At 48.8% G+C, this 21,842-nt stretch overlaps 1 protein-coding gene across 3 annotated transcripts in view; it reads right to left on the minus strand.

Annotated features, from left to right (window-relative positions):
- The window catches only part of ERMP1 (endoplasmic reticulum metallopeptidase 1), a 40,819-nt gene extending 22,234 nt beyond the window's left edge, over window positions 1-18,585 (minus strand). Inside the window, exons 1-7 of one of the 3 annotated variants that reach the window (XM_059141610.1) lie at window positions 18,169-18,584; window positions 16,510-16,811; window positions 12,159-12,286; window positions 11,434-11,539; window positions 3,107-3,253; window positions 2,123-2,215; window positions 87-299 (exon numbers count right to left, since the gene is read on the minus strand). In XM_059141610.1, coding sequence (XP_058997593.1) covers window positions 87-299; window positions 2,123-2,215; window positions 3,107-3,253; window positions 11,434-11,539; window positions 12,159-12,286; window positions 16,510-16,811; window positions 18,169-18,515 — 1,336 coding nt within the window. In that variant the 5' untranslated portion in view covers window positions 18,516-18,584. Of the gene's footprint in view, window positions 1-86; window positions 300-2,122; window positions 2,216-3,106; window positions 3,254-11,433; window positions 11,540-12,158; window positions 12,287-16,509; window positions 16,812-18,013; window positions 18,125-18,168 lie in introns of those variants that run through there. The other 2 variants (XM_059141612.1, XM_059141611.1) reach the window with 2 other exon arrangements.
- Window positions 18,586-21,842: the final 3,257 nt, after the last annotated feature.

Genomic DNA, 21,842 nt, shown 5'->3' on the forward strand with positions numbered 1-21,842 from the left:
CCTGAACAGAGATAAACAGACCAGAAAAACTGCAGGCAGATTCTCATTCCCAGGCCAGCACTGTGGTTTGAGAGGAAAATACTCACTCTTGTGCTTGGGCCGCAACAACTTTCTGCCCAGGTACAACGCGACAGCCGTCACCACCATGCAGTTAAGGATGACGCCGACGCGGGACGGGTAGGCGATGACGCACAGGCCGAGCACGTCGAAGAAGACCATGTTTCCATGTCGATACTTAGAGGAAGAAGGCAACATATCCGACGTAGCTAGGTATTTAAGAACTGCTAAAATGTTGTCACCTGTTAGTAAAGAAGAGAGAGATAAGAGGGTGAACGGACCGCGCACAGTGCACGGACGGCCGCCCACAGCAAGAGCTCTGCGCACCTCTACCGCACCGCTCTCACCCCGGCTCTCAAAGAAGGTCTGCGCGCCCACTCTGTGTCCTCCCCACACACACGCTCGGCCCGCTGGCCTTCACCCTCTCCCTGGCACGCGAACTGTTCTCTGACGCATCCTTTCCTCGCTACTGACAAACCCAAGGGCTGTTTCTCAGTCTAGTCATTTAACATGTATCTTAAGTACTGCTCCGGATACCAGAAAGCCAGCGCTGAGCCAAGAGACAAAAGGCCCTCAGGAAGGTCACAGACGCCAAACACATTATGGCATGTGGGTTAAGAATAAGGAATGTCAATTCTGTCTCAACTTAAAACCGGAATACAGATGGGGAGCAGAGGCCCCCAGGACCACACCTGGGCGGCCAATGGAACTGAGAAGTGGAGGCACTTCTGTCTAGATGGTCCCATAAAAGCACCCCCGCCCGTGCTGTTCAGGGCCTGGGAACGGGAGCGAGCTCAACGGGAGAGGCAGCCCACAAGCCAGAGCCGCGGAGGGGGAAGCCGTGAGCGGACTTTCCAAACACAACGTAACACAAGTCTGACTCGGGAGTCCTTGGCCGCAAAGCCGGGGAGCAGGAGAGCCGCTGGCGGGCAGAGCTCGGCACGCCTGGAACGACCGAGGCTGAACCTGAACGCAGGAGGAGGAAGCCGTGAGCCACAGGGCGGTTCTCCCGTGTTCACCCCACCCCTGACTTTCCTGGCTTCCCCGGAGATGCCACACTGCCTTGTCGTGCCACTACTGCCCCTGGCTTCCCCACCAGCCTCCAAGCGTGTTTTCCCCAAAAGCTCAGGCTGAGCACCCTGCCTTGGCTTCATGTTCCCAAAGCGCATTCCCTCCCCCATGCTTCTGTGGATTTCTCAATGCCTTTGATTCCCAAACCCGTATTCCTAGTGGGTCCTTCCAGCTGGCTGGTTCACAGACCCCTCCGTCCACGTCAGCCGAGCTGACGGCCTCCTTCCCCTCTCCATGATTGCCCTGAGTGAGGTCACCTTCCCACGTCCCCATCAAGGTCAATGGCACCGCCTTTCCCCAGCCAGCTGGGACTTAGGCGTCACAGCCGGGTCTGCCGCCGGCCGCCTGGTCAGGTCCTGTACAAGTCCCACCCAGACTGCAGTCTGACACCGCTCGCCAGCAATCCACACACACGCCCACACACGCGTGCCCACGCACACACACGCACACACGCACACGCTCTGCTCTTCCTGGAGCACCCTTATCTTCTGCGTGGCACCAAATCCTATCAACTCTGTCATTAGGGTTCCCCACCAGACTCTCCTCTCCTAAACACTCCAGACTTCTCTGGAAAGCATGTTAAGCCCCAGCCCTGGTGCTGTGCTAACACCTGTTTTGTAACCCACTCACCTGCCCTCACCACCCAAGATGGACCACCATAACTTTCTGCAGCCGGGCACACTGCCCCAACGCGCCCAGTGCCCCCTCCGCCATCTGGCTTCCGTTCTGTACATGCTCATCACTCAGCCACACCGCGTTCACCCTGGGCCCACTCTCTTCCCAGTGCCCCACAATGAACAGTCCTACGTTCTTAATGGCTAACCTAGACTTCAAGGCTAAAATCCGAGCCCTCATCGGACTCCAAAGCCCACCCAGCTCACGCACGCCGCACACTGCGTCCCTAATGCACAGTCCACAGGGAATTTGTAGGTTTGTAGGTCAGCCCTGAGACTGCATCTTACCACAGACCAAGAGTCTACGTTTGAATACCAACCTGCTCTCTGAATGGAATCTGTTAGAATTCTGTCTGCGGTGTCATACTTGGTATGATAAATGTATCCATTCTCGATAAAAGCTAAGTCAATTCCTAAGACACACAGAAAAAAACAAAGTGTCATTTTGCTCTAAAGAACCACCTTTCTAAAAGAAACAAGATGGGATCGGGAGGGAGACAAACCATAAGAGCCTCTTAATCTCACAAAACAAACTGAGGGTTGCTGGGGGAGAAGGTTAGGGAGAGGGTGGCTGGTTATGGACATTGGGGAGGGTATGTGCTGTGGTGAGTGCTGTGAAGTGTGTAAACCTGGCGATTCACAGACCTGTACTCCTGGGGCTAATAATACATTATATGTTAATAAAAAATTTAAAATTAACAAAAACCTTTCTTTAAGCCTGTTTAACATATTAAATTCCTAAATGACAAAATGTCCAAGCAGTGGCACCATCGCTGTCCCGTTCATGAATGTCTGACAGCGTCTAGAGCTGCGACACAAAATAACCAGGGAAGTACATGTATCAGGGAGACCTCACTCGTTACACAGCGAGGGGCGGGAGGCATACAGCTCAGGAGGCCGGAGAACTCCGCTGTCGACACCCGTGCTGGGCCAGAGCCAAACTCTAACTTCACATCAGTTGTACCAGCCGCCACGGGAGCGAGCCAAGGCAGGCAACGACAAAGCCAAATACCCTCCAGGATCTCCGGTCACCACTGCGGGGAGCCTAAGTGCTAACCAGCTGTCCCCCGTTCTGCCACTGTGTGGGGAAAGATGACAGGTTCTAGAAAAGGCAAGCACTGGATTTAAACCAGAATTTAAAAGAAAAGGAAAAGATCCGGAAATCAGTTTCAGTGACAGAATACACAACTTTCACGACGGAATGCACTCTCAGGATACACTGCTGGCTCACCATCCTGCATAAAAGTAAAACCTGCTTCTACTTAATCACCACTGGGCTAGAGCCCACGGTGTACACAAAATACCTGGAATGTTCCCAAAATCCCTGTAGATGCGGAAGTCGGTATCTGAAGGAATGATTCCACTCTGGAAGACCTCCTGAGCCACCACGGAAGCAAATGGGTGTTTAGCGGCAGAAACATAGGCCTGGACCAGCCACGGGTTCTCAGGACCTAGAAGGAAACAGGAGAACACAGTACAAGGTGACACAGTCATATTCTTAACACACCACAGACAGTTGCTGCTGTGGCCTGGGGATGCAGCCCAGAGCAGTCTCTTTACCTTGTTTCCTGTGTTTTCTAACGCTTGTTTGATTAGGTGTATATTAACTTTAAGAATGAGAAATTACGGGGCACCTGGGTGGCTCAGTGGGTTAAAGTCTCTGCCTTCAGCTCAGGTCATGATCTCAGGGTCCTGGGATCGAGCCCCGCATCGGGGTCTCTGCTCAGCAGGGAGCCTGCTTCCCCCTTTCTCTCTGCCTGCCTCTCTGCCTACTTGTGATCTCTCTGTCAAATAAACAAATAAAATCTTAAAAAAAAAAAAAAATGAGGAATCACTGTCAGAAAACAAAATTATTTTCAATTACAAAATAACAGCACTTCAGGGCGCCTGGTTGGCTCAGTGGGTTAAAGCCTCTGCCTTCGGCTCAGGTCATGATCCCGGGATCCTGGGATCGAGTCCCACATCGGGCTCTCAGCTCAGCAGGGAGCCTGCTTCCTCCTCTCTCTCTGCCTGACTCTGCCTACTTGTGATCTCTGTCAAATAAATAAATAAAATATTAAAAAAAAAAAAATAACAGCACTTCATAAAACTTTAAGATTAAAAATGAAGAACTATCCAAAAATCCATCATCCTAAGACCACCATTTCACCTTTACATCTTCAGTTGTCTTACAAACATACAGTTGTGTGTACACGATGGAATATTATTCAGCCATTAAAAGGAGGAGGAAATCTTGTCATTTGCAACAGCATGAATAGACCTTGAGCACATTATGCTAAATAAGTCCTACAGAGAAAAAGAAATACCACATGATCTCACCCAAATATAAAATCTAAACAAAAGAAAACAATAATCCCAACTCAGAGATACAGAGACAGACTGACAGCTGCCAGAGGTGCAGGCTGGTGCGGGGTGACGGCGGGGCAGGGGGCTGACATGGGTGAAGGCGGTTGAAAGGTACGAACTTGCAGTCAACAGCCCAGTCAGTCTGGGGCGCCCGGCTGGCTCCTGTGATGGAGCGGGCAGCTCTGAGTTCCAGCCCCACAGAGGGGAAGAGACTACTTAACACTGAAATCTTTATTTATAAATAAATAAATAGATAAATAAAATAAGTCCTGGGGATGCAAGGTACAGCACGGTGACTGTTAATAACACTGTACTATACACTGCAGCATTGCTAGAAGAGTAGGTCTTAAAGGCTCTCATCATGAGAAAAAATACTTTGTGACTTATGACAGATGTTAACTAGACCTACCGTGGCGATCATTTTGAAATACACACAAATATTGAATCATCTGCTAAACCCCTGGAACTTAGGAGGGAAAAAAATCATCTTGTATTACTAAAATAAGCTCAACTCAGTTGGAAAACGTTACCTTTTCTGTGTGTGTGTGGGGGGGGGGTATATGTAGATATACACATACATATACATATACACATGTGTGTGTACATACACACACCACACACACACACACACACTGCTGGATTCAGTTTGCTAATATTTTATTTAGGATTTTCACATCTAGGTACGGCAGTTATCTACCAAAAGTATCTACCAAAGCTGAACGCACACATGTTATTTCTAACTCTACTCAGAAGTGTGTCATCACATACATCTCGTAACATTTATGAGAACGCTCATATCAGCACCCGTCTTAAGAGCCAAAACCTACCATCTAATCTCACCAGCAGACTGGCTGTTCTTGCCAATGGAAGAGTATTCAGCAATTAAAAAAAAGAATGAAGTCCCATTAAACACAAGACAGATGAATCTTACAGACATGATGTTGAGTAAAAAAGAGACCAGACACAAAAGGAAACATGGTGTGGGAATCAATATACAGAAAGTTCAAACACAGGCGCCTAGGTGGCTCAGTGGGTTAAGCCGCTGCCTTCGGCTCAGGTCATGATCTCAGGGTCCTGGGATCGAGTCCCGCATCGGGCTCTCTGCTCAGCAGGGAGCCTGCTTCCCTCTCTCTCTCCTCTCTCTCTGCCTGCCTCTCTGCCTACTTGTGATCTCTCTCTGTCAAATAAATAAATAAAATCTTTAAAAAAAAAAAAAAAAGAAAGAAAGAAGGAAAGAAAGTTGAAACACAAACAAAATTAAATCTGTCAAGACCTAAGTCCAGACAGCAGTAACCTTTCACAGGAGAAAGGCTGGGAAGGGCCAGAGGGGCGGATCCGGAGCGCAGACGACACTCTCAATCTTGGTCTGGATTCTGGTTATATGATTATATTGTCGTAAAAATTCATCAGGCTGAACACGCAGAGCTGTGTGCTTTTCTTTTACAATGAAAAATGAAACAAAGACACTTACAATGTCAACACGTATGAAGAAGGTTAAGACCTGGGCACCTGGGTGGCTCGGCTGGTGGCTCAGGTCACGATCCAGAGGTCCCGGGATCGAGCCCACGTCGGGCTCCCTGCTCAGCGGGGAGTCGGCCTCCGCCCATCCCACCTTACACACACACGCACGCTCCCTCGCAAACAAATAAAATCTTAAGAAAGAAACGAAGAAAGAAAGGAGGGAGGGAGGGAAAGAAAGACCCATCGGCAGGTAAGAGATGTACAGTTGTAAATGTCCGCTGCCTGCCCCTCAAGCCCCGGAGAGCCAACTCCTGCGTGTCGGCACCGCAGCCCGGCTCCAGCCTCTCACCGATCGCGCTGAGGCCTACAGGTCAAGCTCTGGTACAAAAAGGAAGTCTGGAGAGACCAGGCCAGGCAAGTGGGTCAGCTCCCGAGGGAGCTACTCCCCACCATACGAACAAGGCAAGGGGGCCCTTAGATGAGGAATTACAGAACTGAGGCTTTACTCGGTCGTTACTAATCTTGACAGGTGGCTACTGACACTGTCCCAGCGTTACAGATGAGGAACTAGCAGGAGCAGTCGTACGACTGGTTCAAGGTTGCTTGCCGAGGGTGTGTGATCTAGGGTCTGACCTTGGGGCGTCTGGCTGGAGCCTGTGCGGGCGCTACAGGAGCCCGGTAAGACCAGGATTTCCACTCCTGGGGAACGCTGCAAGAGCTGCGACCAGAGAAATAAGCAACTGTCCGGAGGGGGCTAATGTTCACGTCACCATGAACATAACCAGGCTCCTGGGCGTAGACCCGGGAGGCAGTTGCAATCGTTTGCTCTTATAAAAAGCCAAGAAGGGGCATCTGGATGGCTCAGCGGATTGGGCCTCTGCCTTCAGCTCAGGTCATGATCTCAGAGTCCTGGGATTGAGCCCCTCGTTGGGCTCTCTGCTCAGCAAGGAGCCTGCTTCCCCCCACCCCAGCTTTGCCTGCTTCTCTGCCTACTTGTGATCTCTGTCAAATAAGTAAATAAAATCTTTATTTAAAAAAAAAAAAGCCAAGGGGCGCCTGGGTGGCTCAGTGGGTTAAAGCCTCTGCCTTTGGCTCAGGTCATGATCCCAGGGTGCTGGGATCGAGCCCGGCATCAGGCTCTCAGCTCCGCAGGGAGCCTGCTTCCTCCTCTCTCTGCCTGCCTCTTTGCCTACTTGTGATCTTTGTCGAATAAAAAAATAAAATCTTTAAACAAAACAAAAAAGCCAAGAAGACTATGCAGTACTTGGATCGATGTGTCCATGTGCAGTTATTTCTACAGGATGAATTCCTGCAAGTGGCCTTGTCAGACAGAAGGGTCTGCACACGTTTTTTTAAAGTGGTACCCATTGCCAAACTGCCCCAAAACGGCATCAGTCTACACTCCCCCATCACTCTCCAACACTGCCCGCCCCACCAGCACTGGGCATTATCATTCTACTTACTTTCTGCAAATCTAAAGTCTAAAAAATTCACTAAAAAAATAAATAGAGTTTAAATTTACTACTATCTGAATTTATATTTCTTCTGAAATAAAGCTTGACTACTTCGTTTGGCAGTTTCTTAAAAAGTTAAACATAAATTTACCATATGACCTAGGTATCCACCCAAAAGAAAGGAACATATATGTCCACACACAGACTTGCACATAAATGCCCACAGCAACAGTATTCCCGAGAGCCTGGAAGCAGAAATCAATCCTAATGTCCATCAACTGACAAACGGACCAACAAAACGCACTCTACCCGGACAGTGGAACATGATTCAGTCACAAGCAGGAGGAAGTACTCACACGTGCTATCACGTATGGAGCAATCTTAGAAAACATCCTATATACTGAAAAAAAACAGACTAGTGAGTGTGTGGCTTCTCCTTGGGATGATGAGAAGATTCTAGAATTGATGCAGTGATGGCCACTCAATGCTGTCAACAGGTCTAAAAACCACTGAGTTTTACTTCAAATGGGTGAATTACACGGTATGCGGCTTCCACCTCAATAAAGCTGTATTCTGTTTTAAATGAATGTGATCTCAAGCAGGTTACAAAACAGTAAATAGAGCAGGATCACATTTTCTAATATATATTAACTTACTCTGTCAATGTGTGTGCACAGAAAAAATCCCAGAAGAGCAGAGACTAAACCATCACACTGATTTGCTCTGGGGCAGGACATGGGGCACATGTTTCATAAGATAAAAAAAGGACTCTGTGACCCCTTTGCTTTGGGGCTTCTACTCAAGGTTGGTAGTATCTGAGTTTTTCACACGGGACATTTATTAACTGGTTTAATCTGATTTAATTTTAAAAATAATGAGGGCGCCTGAGTGGCTCAGTGGGTTAAGCCTCTTCTTTCGGCTTAGGTCATGATCTCAGGGTCCTGGGATCAAGCCCCGCATCGGGCTCTCTGCTCAGCGGGGAGCCTGCTTCCTCCTCTCTCTCTGCCTGCCTCTCTGCCTACTTGTGATCCCTATCTGTCAAATGAATAAATAAAATCTTTTTAAAAAAATTTTTGGGCGCCTGGGTGGCTCAATGGGTTAAGCCGCTGCCTTCGGCTCAGGTCATGATCTCAGGGTCCTGGGATCCAGCCCCGCATCGGGCTCTCTGCTCAGCAGGGAGCCTGCTTCCCTCTCTCTCTCTCTGCCTGCCTCTCCATCTACTTGTGATTTCTCTCTGTCAAGTAAATAAATAAAATCTATAAAAAAAAAAAAAAAAAGAATCTTTAAAAAAAAAAACAAATTTTTAAATAATGGATTTTATAACACCTTTAAACAATTCAAGCAGCCTTACTGGGTCATGACATAGATCGCCAGTCTGATAAAGTCAGTCATTCTTTCGTGCATCCTGACCCTTTTTAGAATTAGGCGGTAATGATTATTCCAGTCACTGAAAACTCCCCGGGTGAATGTTTCTCTCTGAAGGGACAATGTAACACGAGTACTAATGGTTTTAACCAAGATGTTTCCAGAACAGGACAAGTGCCTGTTTACGAAACTGAGGACAGGCCAACCTAGCAGGACTCCACACCCCAGAGGCTTTATCCCTCTGCAGTCACAAGTGGAAGCCGCGCTGAATTGGAAAGCCCTCCACGCAAGGAAGCCACTGTTTAGGGAACAGCGGCACAGTGAAGGGAGAGCCTGAGGAAGGTGCTGGAACGTCAGAACGAGCCCGGGAAGCTGTCCCGTATGTGGCTCAGCCTTAGGAACAAGCTACCAAAACCTACAGGGGAAACATGGAGTAAAAACTCAGAAAAGGGGGGACACATTCTCTCCAAATCTTCTGCAGGATGCCCTCCCGAAAAAATTAATTCTGAAGCGTGAGGATTTTATTTTCGAATGAGTGAAACGTTTGAACTGTATGTACAGTTAACCCTTAGAACAACACGGGTTTGAATTGTGCCGGTCCACTCCCATGCAGGTTTTTTTCAATAACTATGTGTAATACTGGAAGTGTATTTTCTCTTATGATTTTCCTAAGAACATTGTCTTTTCTCTAGCTCACTCTGTTAAGGGTTACAATACACAATACATCCAACATGCAAATCTGTGCTGAACGACTGCTCATTATCAGTAAGGCTTCCAGTTTATCGTAGACCAGTAGTCAGGTTTTTGGGGAGTCAAGAGTTAGACACAGGGGCACCTGGGTGGCTCAGTGGGTTAAAGCCTCTGCCTTCGGCTCAGGTCATGATCCCAGGGTTCTGGGATCGAGTCCCGCATCCGGCTCTCTGCTCGGTGGGGAGCCTGCTTCCTCCTCTCTCTCTCTCTCTCTGCCTACTTGTGATCTCTGTCTGTCAAATAAATAAATTTTAAAAATCTTCAGGAAAAACAAAAAAGAGTTACACAGAGATTTTCAACCATTCAAGGGACCAGCGCCCCAACTCCTGCGCTGTCTCAGGGGAAACTGTATATTGCTAAATAGTAACAACTGTTCTTCACTTCCACGATTGACGTCACCAAATGCAATGCAAAATGTAAACAATACAGAGAGGTAAAAAGAGTGTAAGTAAAGCAGTAATGACAATTCTGGTTTTAAATTCATGAAGCAACGGAGAGTTCAAGGTGGCTTTACACATTTAGCCCCTCCTCTGCCCCAGGGACACCTACCCCGACTCCACCCGGCAACACTCACCAGCCAGCAGGGACTGTCACAGGAGTCTGTCTGCATCTTTCCAGAGAACACGTCTAACATGTATGCAGGTGTGTAACATCTATGTAAAACTACCCACACTTAGTAAAAAGATCATGGACTGTAGGCTAGGCACACCCAGCAGAAGTGGGTCCTCGATAAATGTAAACGAAGACATTAACTTGGATCTAGAGCTAACTGACCCGAGGGAAGTCTCAGGTTTTAACCTCTCTGGACTACACACGTGTAAAATTCACTTCTATACAAGCACAGAACACACGTGTGTTCATATAGATGCACAGAATAAATTCAGGAGAGGTACAGGCTACACCTCAGGACTGGTTTTGATCTGGGTCCTAGGAGTCCAGGGCAAACTGGACTGAGCACTTCACACAGAGCACCCCCCCCCCCAGGAGGGAAGACGCACAGACACGCTCCTGCCCGTGCGGGGCCCTGACATTTTCACTGGATGACAGACATGGCGTCAGCTCTGCTTGCAGAATTTCCTCTTGCTGCTTTTTGATCTGGTGGTCGTTCCGTCCCATAACCCCCTATTCTGACTAAACCCCAGAGCAGGAGGGCACAGGTAATAGTGTGGCCTCTAACTGAGCCCCACAGAGGTCAGCGCCAGCTTCCCACAGGTTAGGTGAGGCGTGAGAGCAAGCAGAAAGGTCAGAGAGTTAGAAGGAAAGGAACACATTCTGAAGGGTAAATGTCTAAAATAAGTTGGAGAATATTAAAATACCGTACTGTTTAAGGTATGTATAAAGACATGCTTAGCACATCTCCCCCGACACCAGGTCTGTAAAGGGCACTAAATAGCTCCCCTATCAGCTAACTTCTTCTAGCCCATCTCGGGCCCCCCATTACAGAACTTATACCAAATGCTATGTGTCTGGGTAAAGCACACTGTGCACATTTCTAACACACTGAGGAAAATGATGTACAACTTCCCACGTGAGAGTCTAGGAAGCCCAGAACTTTGAATTCTGTTAAAAAACACAACAAATGACCCTCACCGACTTAATAGGCGCTATCCTCATGCCCCATCATCTCGTTACCCTTCGAAGGATTACTTGTCAAATTAAAAATATTTCTTTGGCTGATGAAGTATTACTGAATTCTGTGAGATTCAAATTAATTCAATGATTGACTTAAAGCCCCTTAACCAGAAGCGTATTTTCTCATTTAACTCATGAAACAGTTGTCACTGAGTATTACTTAGATCATGATCAACCGTAACAGACAGAACAACGTCCCCCGCCTACATGACAATCTGGTTCGTGGTTACGAGGAAGGGCTGCGAGCCTGGACGGCCTAGGTTCCATCCCACTGTGACTTTTCCCAACTATGCGGCCTCACGAACATTGTGATGTCTCTTGGCTCGGTCTTCCCATGCGAAGTGACAGTCGTGACAGGACTCAGCCTTGAGGCTGCTCTGAGGACTACGTGACTTAGTACACAGATGACACTCTGAACAACACTTGGCGCATAATAAGTGCAATGCAAGTGTCAGGTGCTGTCACATCATCTTGTTAAAAATGCCAACAATGACCAAGCAAAAGTATCCCGTGCTTTACAAAGGTTTGTTTCACCAGAGAGATTAAGTCCAAGAAGCTTCCACTTTCATAAAAATAAGAACTGCATCCGAGGATAGGAAAATGTGAAACTCAGGCTCACGTACCTGTTTGGAACACCAGTTCCTTCCCTCCCACGCCCGCCGCCTCCAGGTTAATAAATGCGCGAATCAGGCTGGCCCAGGGGTGCTGAGTTATGAAACCGTGACTGGCCTGAATAAGAAGGGAATAAAACAAATATAGGTTAAACAACCTTAAATTATCGAAGTCTTTATTTTGCTTATTTTAAAGACAGAGTGTCTCTGCTGATAAGGGGAAGAATGGGAAAAATATTTTTTTTTGAAGGTAGGATCTCAAGACATGTGTCTGCTTCTCCAGGCCTGATAGCTGCGAGCATCTGCTGAGTGGAAAGTCACCATCCCGGAAGGCAGCCTGATACCCCTGAGCAGAGCCCAGCACCGTCAGCAAGCGTGAGGCTGGGCCAGTGACAGAGCAGAAAAGACGAGCCTCATGCTCGGGTGTTCACACTGCGTGCCGCTCTCAAAACAGCTCTGGAACTCCAGGGTCCCAGAAACCCCGAGGTGGTTAACTGTGCCCTCACAGAGCCCTTTTATGACTCAAACACTGACAAGATGATCTGTGGCGAGTTCTCAAATGCTGCACGTGGGTCCGCAGGGGCTGTGGGGTTTTTGAGGCCCTGCCGGGCACAACGTTATTGTTACATGATACTACTGTGTGACCTACACAAATGAATAATCCAAGTGTGGGTTAGGATTATTACTATACTCTTTGTTATTACTCAAATCTAGTACCTCCAAGAGTAAAATCTCACCTGTAGGACATTTTCCTCAGCACCATTAAAGAGAAATATGACAGCATGATGTAAGGCTTCTGAAGACACGGACAAGACACGAAGGACCTCCAGCATCACTGAACAGCTAACGGCATCATCGCTGGCACCTTTAAATCAGAAAACGAGATTGCTCCTCAGATTTTAAAACTCTTAGAGGATGAAGCGGTGCCTGGGTGGCTCAGTCGGTTAAGCATCTGCCTTCAGCCCAGGATCCTGGGATCGAGCCCCGCATCAGGCTCCCTGTGCAGTGGGGAGTCTGCTTCTCCCTCTCCCTCTGCTGCTCATGCTCTCGCTTCTAAGTAAATAAAATCTTTGAAACTAAAAAAAAAAAAAAAATTTAAAAAAAAAAAAAACCTTTTACAGGATGAACCATCATGGCTACGAATGGGTTTTTCTCATCAAGAAAGCTCCACCGTGTGGCTCAGTCAGTTGAGTGTCCAACTCTTGATCTCAGCTCAGGTTTTGATCTCAGGGTCAGGAGTTGTAGCCTTGCGCTGGGCTCCATGCGGGGCGTGGAGCCTACTTCCCACAGAAAAGCACCGCGGTGGCTGCAAGACCAGAAGCATGGCTGTCGGTCAGCTCGACCCTGCCTCACTCCACAGGGCTGGGACCGTCGTCTGGTTGACCTGCGGGCCTGTGTGGGACCACGCCTGCCCGGAATGTCACTCGACTCACATCTGTTCAATCAGAAGCCAGGAGGGACCTCACTTACTACTGAAGAGTGGCATTCCCGTCCCCCCGGGGCAATCTGCTCCATTCCCTCTCCTCGGGCCATGTCCTCCACAGTAACCCCACGTCTGGTGCTCTGGCTTCCGGCCTCCCTGTCGCCTCTGTGCCTTTCCTGCCGCAATCACAAAGCTGCACTTCCCTCCACATTGACGGCGGGGGGGGCTCACATTTTTTAAAGTTCATGTCATGAAAGGGATTAGGTGACAAACAAGTACAAAACGGGGCGGGTGAGTAAGACACGGGAACGGACGCCAGCGACCTGAGCAGCCCCCTCTCCTGGCAGCGAGAAAGCGGAGGCTCTCGTCAGACCTCTTCCCGTCACCCGGACTCAGAAACTTCACAGATTGAAGGTGATTAAAAAGATGACTTTCATACCTTGATTTCTTTTTTTTTTTTAAACACTCGAAGAGGTAAAGGAACTGACCGGACAATTGATGATATTGAGGAAATACAGTTAAGTATTTTAGGTGAGGTGATTCATGGTCTTCTGACTATGTCCAGGAAGAATCCTTACCCTTCAGTGATACCGACTGAAATAGAGAGAAATCAGTATGGCTGAGATCTGCTTCAAAACCGCTAGCCGAGGGTGCAGGGGCGCGGAGAGAAAAGAAGAAAGAACAGGGCTTTGAAGTTGGGGGGTGAGTACACCGTTGTCAAACAATTCTGCTCTTGTACAATCTGAAATCTAACATATTAAAAAGTTTCAAGTTTAAGTAAACAAGACACAGAAATAACCCAAGCCAAGAACATTTCTGGGTTTACACACTGGGAGGCAGGGTGCTACAGAATTTAGAGTGAGTTTCAGGGCAAGAAACACCTGGAAGTAAATTCTAGCTGTCACTTACCCTACAATTTTCTGGTCTGGAGGGCAAGGCTAATGACAGTTACCTCACAGGTGTGTTATGAGAATTTTAAGGACACAGGAACCACATCCAGTACTAAATTGTTCCTTCTTGGGACGCCTGGGTGGTTCAGTGGGTTAAGCCTCTGCCTTCGGATCAGGTCATGATCTTGGGGGCCTGGGATCGAGCCCCACATCAGGCTCTCTGCTCAGCAGGGAATCTGCCTCTCTGCCTACTTGTGATCTTTGTCAAATAAATAAATAAAATCTTTAATAAATAAATAAATAAAAATAAATTGTTCCTTCTCTTCACAAATTTAAGAAACACTCTGAAACCCGCTAACATGTTTACTCCAGCACTGGTAAATTCCAGACCCACTTCCTACTCAAGAAGAAACGAATTAGCCATCCCTGTCTTTGTAGGGTCACTAGATTGTATTTTAAATCAAAGTGAAACAAAGTAATCATTATCTAATTACTATGGAGCAGAAAGTCCACACACTATCAGTAAAAAGTAACAGCTTCTGGCACCCCAAGGAAATGACTGTTTTTTAACTTTGAGACTGAGTTACTTCAATGTAAAGAGCACACACTGAAATGTTTATTCAAAGTGAAAAAAAGGAAAACTCAAAGAAATACTTCTAGGGTTGATTAAAAAGTTAACCTGTCCACTTACCTTCCTTTAATGGCTCTGGCATCTGAGAATGGGACTAGAGAAGACTGCATCTTGGGGGGAGGGGGGGTACAGAGGGACAGAAGGAGAGGAAGAGAGAGAATCCCAAGTAGGCTCCAAGCCCAGGGCTGAGCCTGACATGGGGCTTGATCTCACGACCTTGAGCTCATGACCTGAGTTGAAATCAAGAGTCAGACACTTAACGGACTGAGCCAGCCGGGGCTCCCCGATTAGATACCTCTCAGAAAGGGAAGGAAAGTTCGAGGGCCGCATCTCTAAGGGCGGGCGGTACGCCAACCTCACTTTCAGTGAGAATTAACCCTGAAATTGAAACCACCACTGAAATAATTCATTCTCGTCTACCAATACCCTAGAGCTATGCAGCAAACCCAAGAAGACATTTAAGGCCTTTCTGTGGGTAACATTACTCCCAAGTGGTATATCAGTTCCTAAAGTTCCAGATACGCTGCTGAGGAGAGCTAAAAGAGAGAAAGAAAGAAAAAAAAAAAGCACATCTCTGTGTTTCACTTAGTCTGTCCACTGAAAGGATACAGTTGATGGTCTCTTTCATGATTGTCGTCTTCAGCTATTTCTATTTATTTTCAACTGTCTGGACAATTGGTAATTGATAGAAATTTCCTTGAAATTGTTGACTAGGTATTCGTATAAAATTTTAATTAAAAATGGGTTCCAATGACCCATAAAACCGCTGTCATTTCCGTGTATGTGATTTGTAACATCTGGCACTATGATTCTGAGACTTGCATCACATCTTTCCTTTCTAATGCTCTTCAATAACCACAGTGTTAATCTGTCCCATCCAAGAATTTAAGCACTGTAATAGGGGAGTGTGGGGGTGGCGCTTAATTTACAGGTTCTTTGAAGTAGGCATAAAGAGTACTGGTTTCCCTAAGCACACACAAAGGTATTTCTGACTTTATAAAACAGAGGTTTGTACACGGATACTTGAAAAAGAATGCTACATTCTAAGTGTAATTGGCAGTCTTTGTGATGAGAGACATCCTAGTACGAATCATTTTATCAATTTTTTTATCTTTCATACAACTCAGAATACTCATATGAGCCTGCTAGAAGTTCAAGCAATTCAGAAATATTACTATCAAATAACAATGGAAAAAAAATATTTTTCATGCCACGGAAGTCCTACTATCTCCATTTACAGGCCAGAAACCAAGCAAAGAAGAGGTGAGGTAGTCTGCCAAAAAGAACATTAACTACCCGCTAATACTCTCCTTCCTTTAAACGCAGCTCAAAGAACTGTTGGGCTAGAAGGTGCAGCATCTGGTGCTACCTCCATCTCTGATCAGTGGTGATCACCTATGTTTACTCCTGTGACAAAAGACAGGGTGGAACAGATGCCACCTGGGCTCCTCCAGCTCCCAGATATCATGATTCCATTATAAAAAGCTACTGCTTTCTATTCAACCCTACTTAAAATCTAACTACTGAAAACATCTCTCATGAATCTTATTTTTAAAAATACAAGTCCAATTTAGGGATGCTCATTCATTCTACAAGTATTTATCATGTCAGGCACCGACCTAAACATCAAGTATTCTATTTTGCCAAACTATTTTCAGGGCAAGATTTATGGATTCAGGAGATATTCTCAGAGGACGGCATCCCCAGTGAACCAAAATCCTCCCTTTACCGGTCGCAGACACTGCCAGGAGAGCTGTCCTCCAAACCCTGCATTCCCTGAAGGCAAAACAGTTCCTTCACCCCAAATGCATAAAGCCTTGTACAACATCCAGCTGACTAAACACTTCAACTGGAAGAACCTGACCCCAGGACACAGGAACACAGGGACACAGGACTGGCAATGCCGACTGCTGAGGCAGTTGCCATCGACCAGAAACATCCCATGTCCTGTCACTGCGCTGCTGGCGTGGACGCTCAGAACCTCAAGCAAGCAAGCACTTGAGCCACTAGCCAGGCTCTGGATCTTCAACCAAACATTAGGATTCTAATTGTCTTGAACAAGTGCCCACGCAGCTTGGGGTTAATAAGCTTTCTGGGCTGACCGACGCGCAACTCCAACAGCACTAAAGACCTCAGGTACGTACCTGGCGAGTTTGCCACGGAGTCAAAATGACAGTTCGCCAGGACCGCGTGCTGGGCTCCGTCCCTGGGCTCCAGCTTCACTACGACGTTGGTGATGTTGTCGTAGTAGCTTGTAAAACCTCCCAAGAAGTCAATGCTAAAGGAGCCTGTGGGCCGCTGTACATCCACTGAAATCCTGTGAAGGCTGTTGCTCTGAGCTTCAATCAGTTTAATCTGTTCCAACAGGTAACGGACCGTCACGATTTCGTTTTCTGGACTTCCTGTGGTCCTGGGGCCGATGGATGTTATGTGTTCAAGATACTCTCTGGAAGCAACCAAAAGGATGACGGTGACAAGGGGCGCTGGGCTTAGAACGAGGGCTTGACGCAAGGCAAATTTTTCCTGTAAGCCCTCCCGCCCTCCCCAGCACAAACAAGTCCTTTGATTTCTCACATTAAAAAGGCTGACTTTTATTACTTCAGGTACCCTGTGAAAATCACTTGTAAGTTTCCACCATTTTATTTTGCCTCTGGTGAGCTCCTCCCTTCTGAGTTTTCTCCACTCACCCCACTCCCCAATTCTCGCGGTCTCCATACCAAATCAACACAAAGACCAGGAATTCTGTTCTGAACATGCAGTCTCTTTAAGGCTGGACAGACAGAACCCGGCTTCATGGGACCACACTCTGGAGGGTTACTGATTCTCAAGCCAATGAGCAAAGACAATTAATGAAAGAGGTTGAATAAGAAAGGAAAACTTTTGATCACTTACAATGTACGCAGCCCCCTCAGTGCACACTAGGCCTACTACCTTCCATTCAGACCAAAGCCAACCCTACCCCTAAAACAAACTAACAAACAAACAAAAAAAATGTGTTGTCTTTTCACTGCATTCCAAATGGGCAGAAAGGGAGCGGAGGAAGTGTGTTCCAGAAAGTCCTTAAGAAAATAAGCTTCCAGCACTTTGTAGTCAAAAGTTTTTTAAAACACAGTGACTTGAAAATTCGGCTAGCTTAAGACTTTAGGAACTTTGATATACTTGGCGTTACAATACCTTTGACTTTAATCGCCTCCCCTAGCATGCTCAAAGGGCTCTGTTCTTTAAAACAACAAACCAGAAAAGAAACCACCAAATCTCACACACCAGGGGCCCAAGGACAAACTTCAGGAATCTGAGAACTCTGAAACTGCAAAACTCTGAATGCACAGTCGTTCAGAAAAAGCCTCCATGGCTTACAGGTATGAGGACCGTGACCCCCAAGAAGAGCACTGCCTTATCCCCCCACACCCAATTTGTAAAACGGCCCAGATACACGAATGGCACCCCCCATTTCATTAGGAAAACAGGAGGAGTAAAAAGTGGAAGTGCTCCCGAAGATGTGGGACGACTACCAGCCCTCCAAGCGCAAGTGGGGCAGAACGGAGGCGGACAAGCAAGCGCAATCCGCAACCCCACCACCCCCGCCCCAGCCCGGGCACCTCCCCCGCTCCCAGCCGCACCACCGGCTTCACAGGGGGGACAAGGCACCCGTAAGCAGGGACTCCGGGGCAGGGACGCACGGGGGCCCGCCCCGCCGCCGAGCCCGGGCGATCCCGCGGGGGCGGCCGCACGCAGGTGCTGCAGCCCCAGGGCCCGGCCGCAACCGCAGAGGGACGCGTGGGCCGGGCGGGAGCGGCGGGTACCTGGCTTGGCGAGCGTCGAACTCCCCGTGGCGGCCGGCGGCCCCGCGCAGCACGAGCTGCTGCAGTGAGAGCTGCACGAGCGCCCGCAGCACAAGCAGGTAGAGCGCCAGGGCCAGCGCGGCGCGCGCCTCGGACAGCCCGGTCCCCGAGCCCCGGCTCGCGCCGCCGCCGCCGCCGCCGCCCCCCGCGCTCCGCTTCCGCGTCCTCGCGCCGCCGCCGCACGCGTCCGCCAGGGGCTCGGGCGCCGGGGCCGCTCTCCCTGGCTGGGGCGCGGCCGCCGGGCCTTCCCGGCGCTCCCCTCCGACGCGGTGCCGCCTCACGGCCGCCGACTCCGAGCCCCACTCCATGGCCACGAGCTTCGGCCGCCCGCTCCACCGACCGTTCCGGCCCGCGCCCGCCCCGGAGCTCCGCGGCCGCTGCAGCGCCCCCTAGTGAGCGGACGGAGCCTGCGGAGGGCCAAACTTCCGCTGATTGGCCCGGCCTGCGCGCGCCAGCCCCCGGGGCAGGTCGGCGGCGGGCCCCGCGGCGGGCCGGCCCAGGGGTGGGCGTGGCGGCTGTGCCTCCTGCGGCAGAGCTGCCCTTCCCGGGGTGGGACGGAGCTTTCCACGCGGAAGGGTACCCAGAAACCTGCAAACGCGAGGCAAGTGCGAGCTCGCTTTGAAAAGGACGCGCGTGGTGCCCCGGGCGGATTCCGAGCACCGCGGCCCCGCCTTCACAAGGGGCCCCAGAGCGGGAAGAGTAGGCTCCCGGCTCCTAAAATTAGATCCGGGACTGCGCAGAGGAGCCCAGCTTGCGGCCCCACACGCGCCGTCCCAGCACGCATCTTCCTAAGCATGTGAGGAACCAGCCCTCTCATGGTCCCCATTTGACAGATGGAGGACAGCCACCGCTCCCGCTTACCGAGCATCAGCCGCGAGCCAGGCCCTGCGCTCAGGGCTTTCATGCGTCATCGCGTTGGAGTCTCACAAGAACCTCGAAAAGATTTTTGTTCTTACTGAATAGCCCAGAAACCTAACGGGTAACCGATGAAGAACTTAGATCCAGTTTGATGGGACCCCCCCCCCCCCACACACACACACCAGCAAACCAGCATTCTGGCCCACGGCTGTGTCTGGCACTCTGGAAAGGAAGGTTCGGGAAAGCTGTCGCTCTCTCCCGGCCTCTGGGAGGTGTAACCTTGGTTGTAGTGTAGATACTAGGGATCACCTGCTGACGCCCTGAGCCTCCCTGCCTCCAAGCTGTGTGTGTCCAACATGGAGTTGCTGCAGTTCCAAGACCGTGAACCTGGAGGCCAGCTAGGGAGGGACACAGCACCCCCGGGGCTGCTCCTGGCCAGAGCTCAGGGCCACCTGAAACCAGGACACTCCTTATTCCCAGCTCTCCCGACACACAGTCCTCTTTCACTGTCCCTCCTGCTGCCATCTTTCCTTCTACAGTAGGATCCTCTCACCTGCTGTTCAAGGTGCTCGGAGGGTTCGTCCCTCCCCTTATTGCCTAGTCACCTTCTCTTCCTCCTCCAGACCTCAGCTCCAGCGGCACTTCCTCAAGCAGAAATCTCCTAAACTAAGGAAGCCAGCTTCCCCTATTTGTAGGCTCTCACAGCACCATGGACGCGTATTATTATTGACCATCTTTCCCGTGAGACTGTAAGCTCCATGAAAGCAGGAACCATGTCTGGCTTTGCTCGCCATTTTATTCCTCCTCTTAATCCCAACTGGGAAATAGTAAGTCGTCTGTAAATATTTCTTGAACGGTAAAATGAAAGTTTATGGCGGCAGCATCATTGTAACAAAGATCCTTTTTAGCCCATGAGGTCCGTGAGACCAAAGACAACGTCTACCTGGTTTATTCATCACTGTGTCCCCAGGGCTTATCTCTCTGACTAGCCCATGACTGGCACCTAAAACATACTTACAGAATGTTACAGAATGAGCAAATGAATATATATTGTCTTTTATAAGAACCAGCTTTTTTGCTATTCTCTTTCCAAAAACTCTACCTTTGAAAGATAAGACCTCAGAAACATCTGTTCACTGTAGTGTAACAAGATGTAGAGCTCACTCATTCTTAGGGGAAGGGCATGCATGTCTCATGGTCTTTTAAGCTTTAGTATTTTATGCTGTCACTTTCTAGGCTGGGGGGTATCAGAAAACCAAGGGATAAGTTGTGCCCCTAGAAGCTGTGCTAGTGGTTAAGTCATATGAGCTCTCTTTTTCGGGATGGATAATGTGTGCCAAGCATCTCTGATGATCTTCCATGGAAGGCAGTACACCAGAGCAGAAAGGAGCCTGGCTGTTGGAGTCAGATCCGAGATCCTGAATTGGGTCCCTTTGATAAATATATCATCCTGTGAGTTACAGTCTCAGGATCCTTATCTGTGACAACAGAGATAATATCTGCCTTAAAGGGGTTTAGTGAGGATTAATCAGCTAATGCTTAATGAAAGATCCTCATGCATAAGTCTCATTAATTAATGTTTTCTGGAATGTTGCTGCTTATACAGACTTTTGCAGATGGGAATAAAGGCCATTTCCCATTGTGATCATCATAGGGCCCAAATGGCACACAGTTTTACAGCTGGGTGCTTGGACGACAGCTTTTCTCTAGACTTGTGTCAACTATGGCATTCACATTTGAGTATTTTTAAGCTACCAACCACTGCATGTCTACTCTGTCAGACACCAACCAAGGTGAGGAAACATAGCAAAGGACAAATCAGTATTTCTGCCTTCACAGAGGATACATTCTAGTTGGGAGAGAAAATAAACAAGAGGGTGTGTATTTATGGGTGAAGAAAATGTCACATAAACTGCTATAAAGAAAAATAAGCTAGAGAATTGAGTGACTTGGTCTGGGGTTTTTTTTTTTCTTTTTATAAGTTGAGGAATCAAGGAGGAGCTCTCGGAGAGGACACGTAAGGTGACCTGAATGAACCAAAGAATGGGTGGGCCATAAGGGCCTGAGGAGAGAATGTTCTAGACAGAGGGAAATGAATCGGGGTGTTCAGAAGCAATGCTGCCATGTGGCTCCAAGCAGACTGAGCAAGTGGGGCTGTGATGGAGGGGGGGTCAGAGAAGCGGGCAGGGGCCCGTGCGGGAGGGCCTCCTGAGCCACACCAAGGACTCTGGAGCGGTTCTGAGCTCTGAAGCGGCCATGGGCTAGGTGATGTGTTGTAATCCTGCTCAGAGTCTCCGTACCAAGCAAAGCAGCACCCTGGCCACGCCTAGATCATGGAAGCTAACAGGAGACTTGGCTAATGTCTGGCCTTTGAAGTGTTTGAAGCCACTGAACTGTATTTTTGTTTGTGTGGGTTGTAGACCACAGTGCACACAACATATGCCCTAGTTCCCACAGATCAGATTGTTGATGGGGGTGGAATGAGACTGGAAAGGCTCCAGAAGCTCTATCTGGTAACCTACGGATAACAAGTTGACTCACTTCATCCCACTTCACAGACAAGTGACAGAGTGAGAGTCTGACCAGCCTACAGGCACCAAGATGTCCCAAGTCCCTTCTGTTTTGCCATCTCTTGGTATTTTCTAGTAAGCTAGCCAAGTTGAGTGAAAGGCCGTGCAGGCTGTCAGTATTCAGAAGAAACGCCAGTCCCTATCTTCCACCGAGGTCACCTCAAAGCCGATGTGCCCCCTTCTTTGGAAGAGGTGCTACCAGGGCAC

Source organism: Mustela lutreola, chromosome 12, assembly GCF_030435805.1.
Source record: "Mustela lutreola isolate mMusLut2 chromosome 12, mMusLut2.pri, whole genome shotgun sequence".
In the NCBI taxonomy this organism is placed as follows: domain Eukaryota; kingdom Metazoa; phylum Chordata; class Mammalia; order Carnivora; family Mustelidae; genus Mustela; species Mustela lutreola.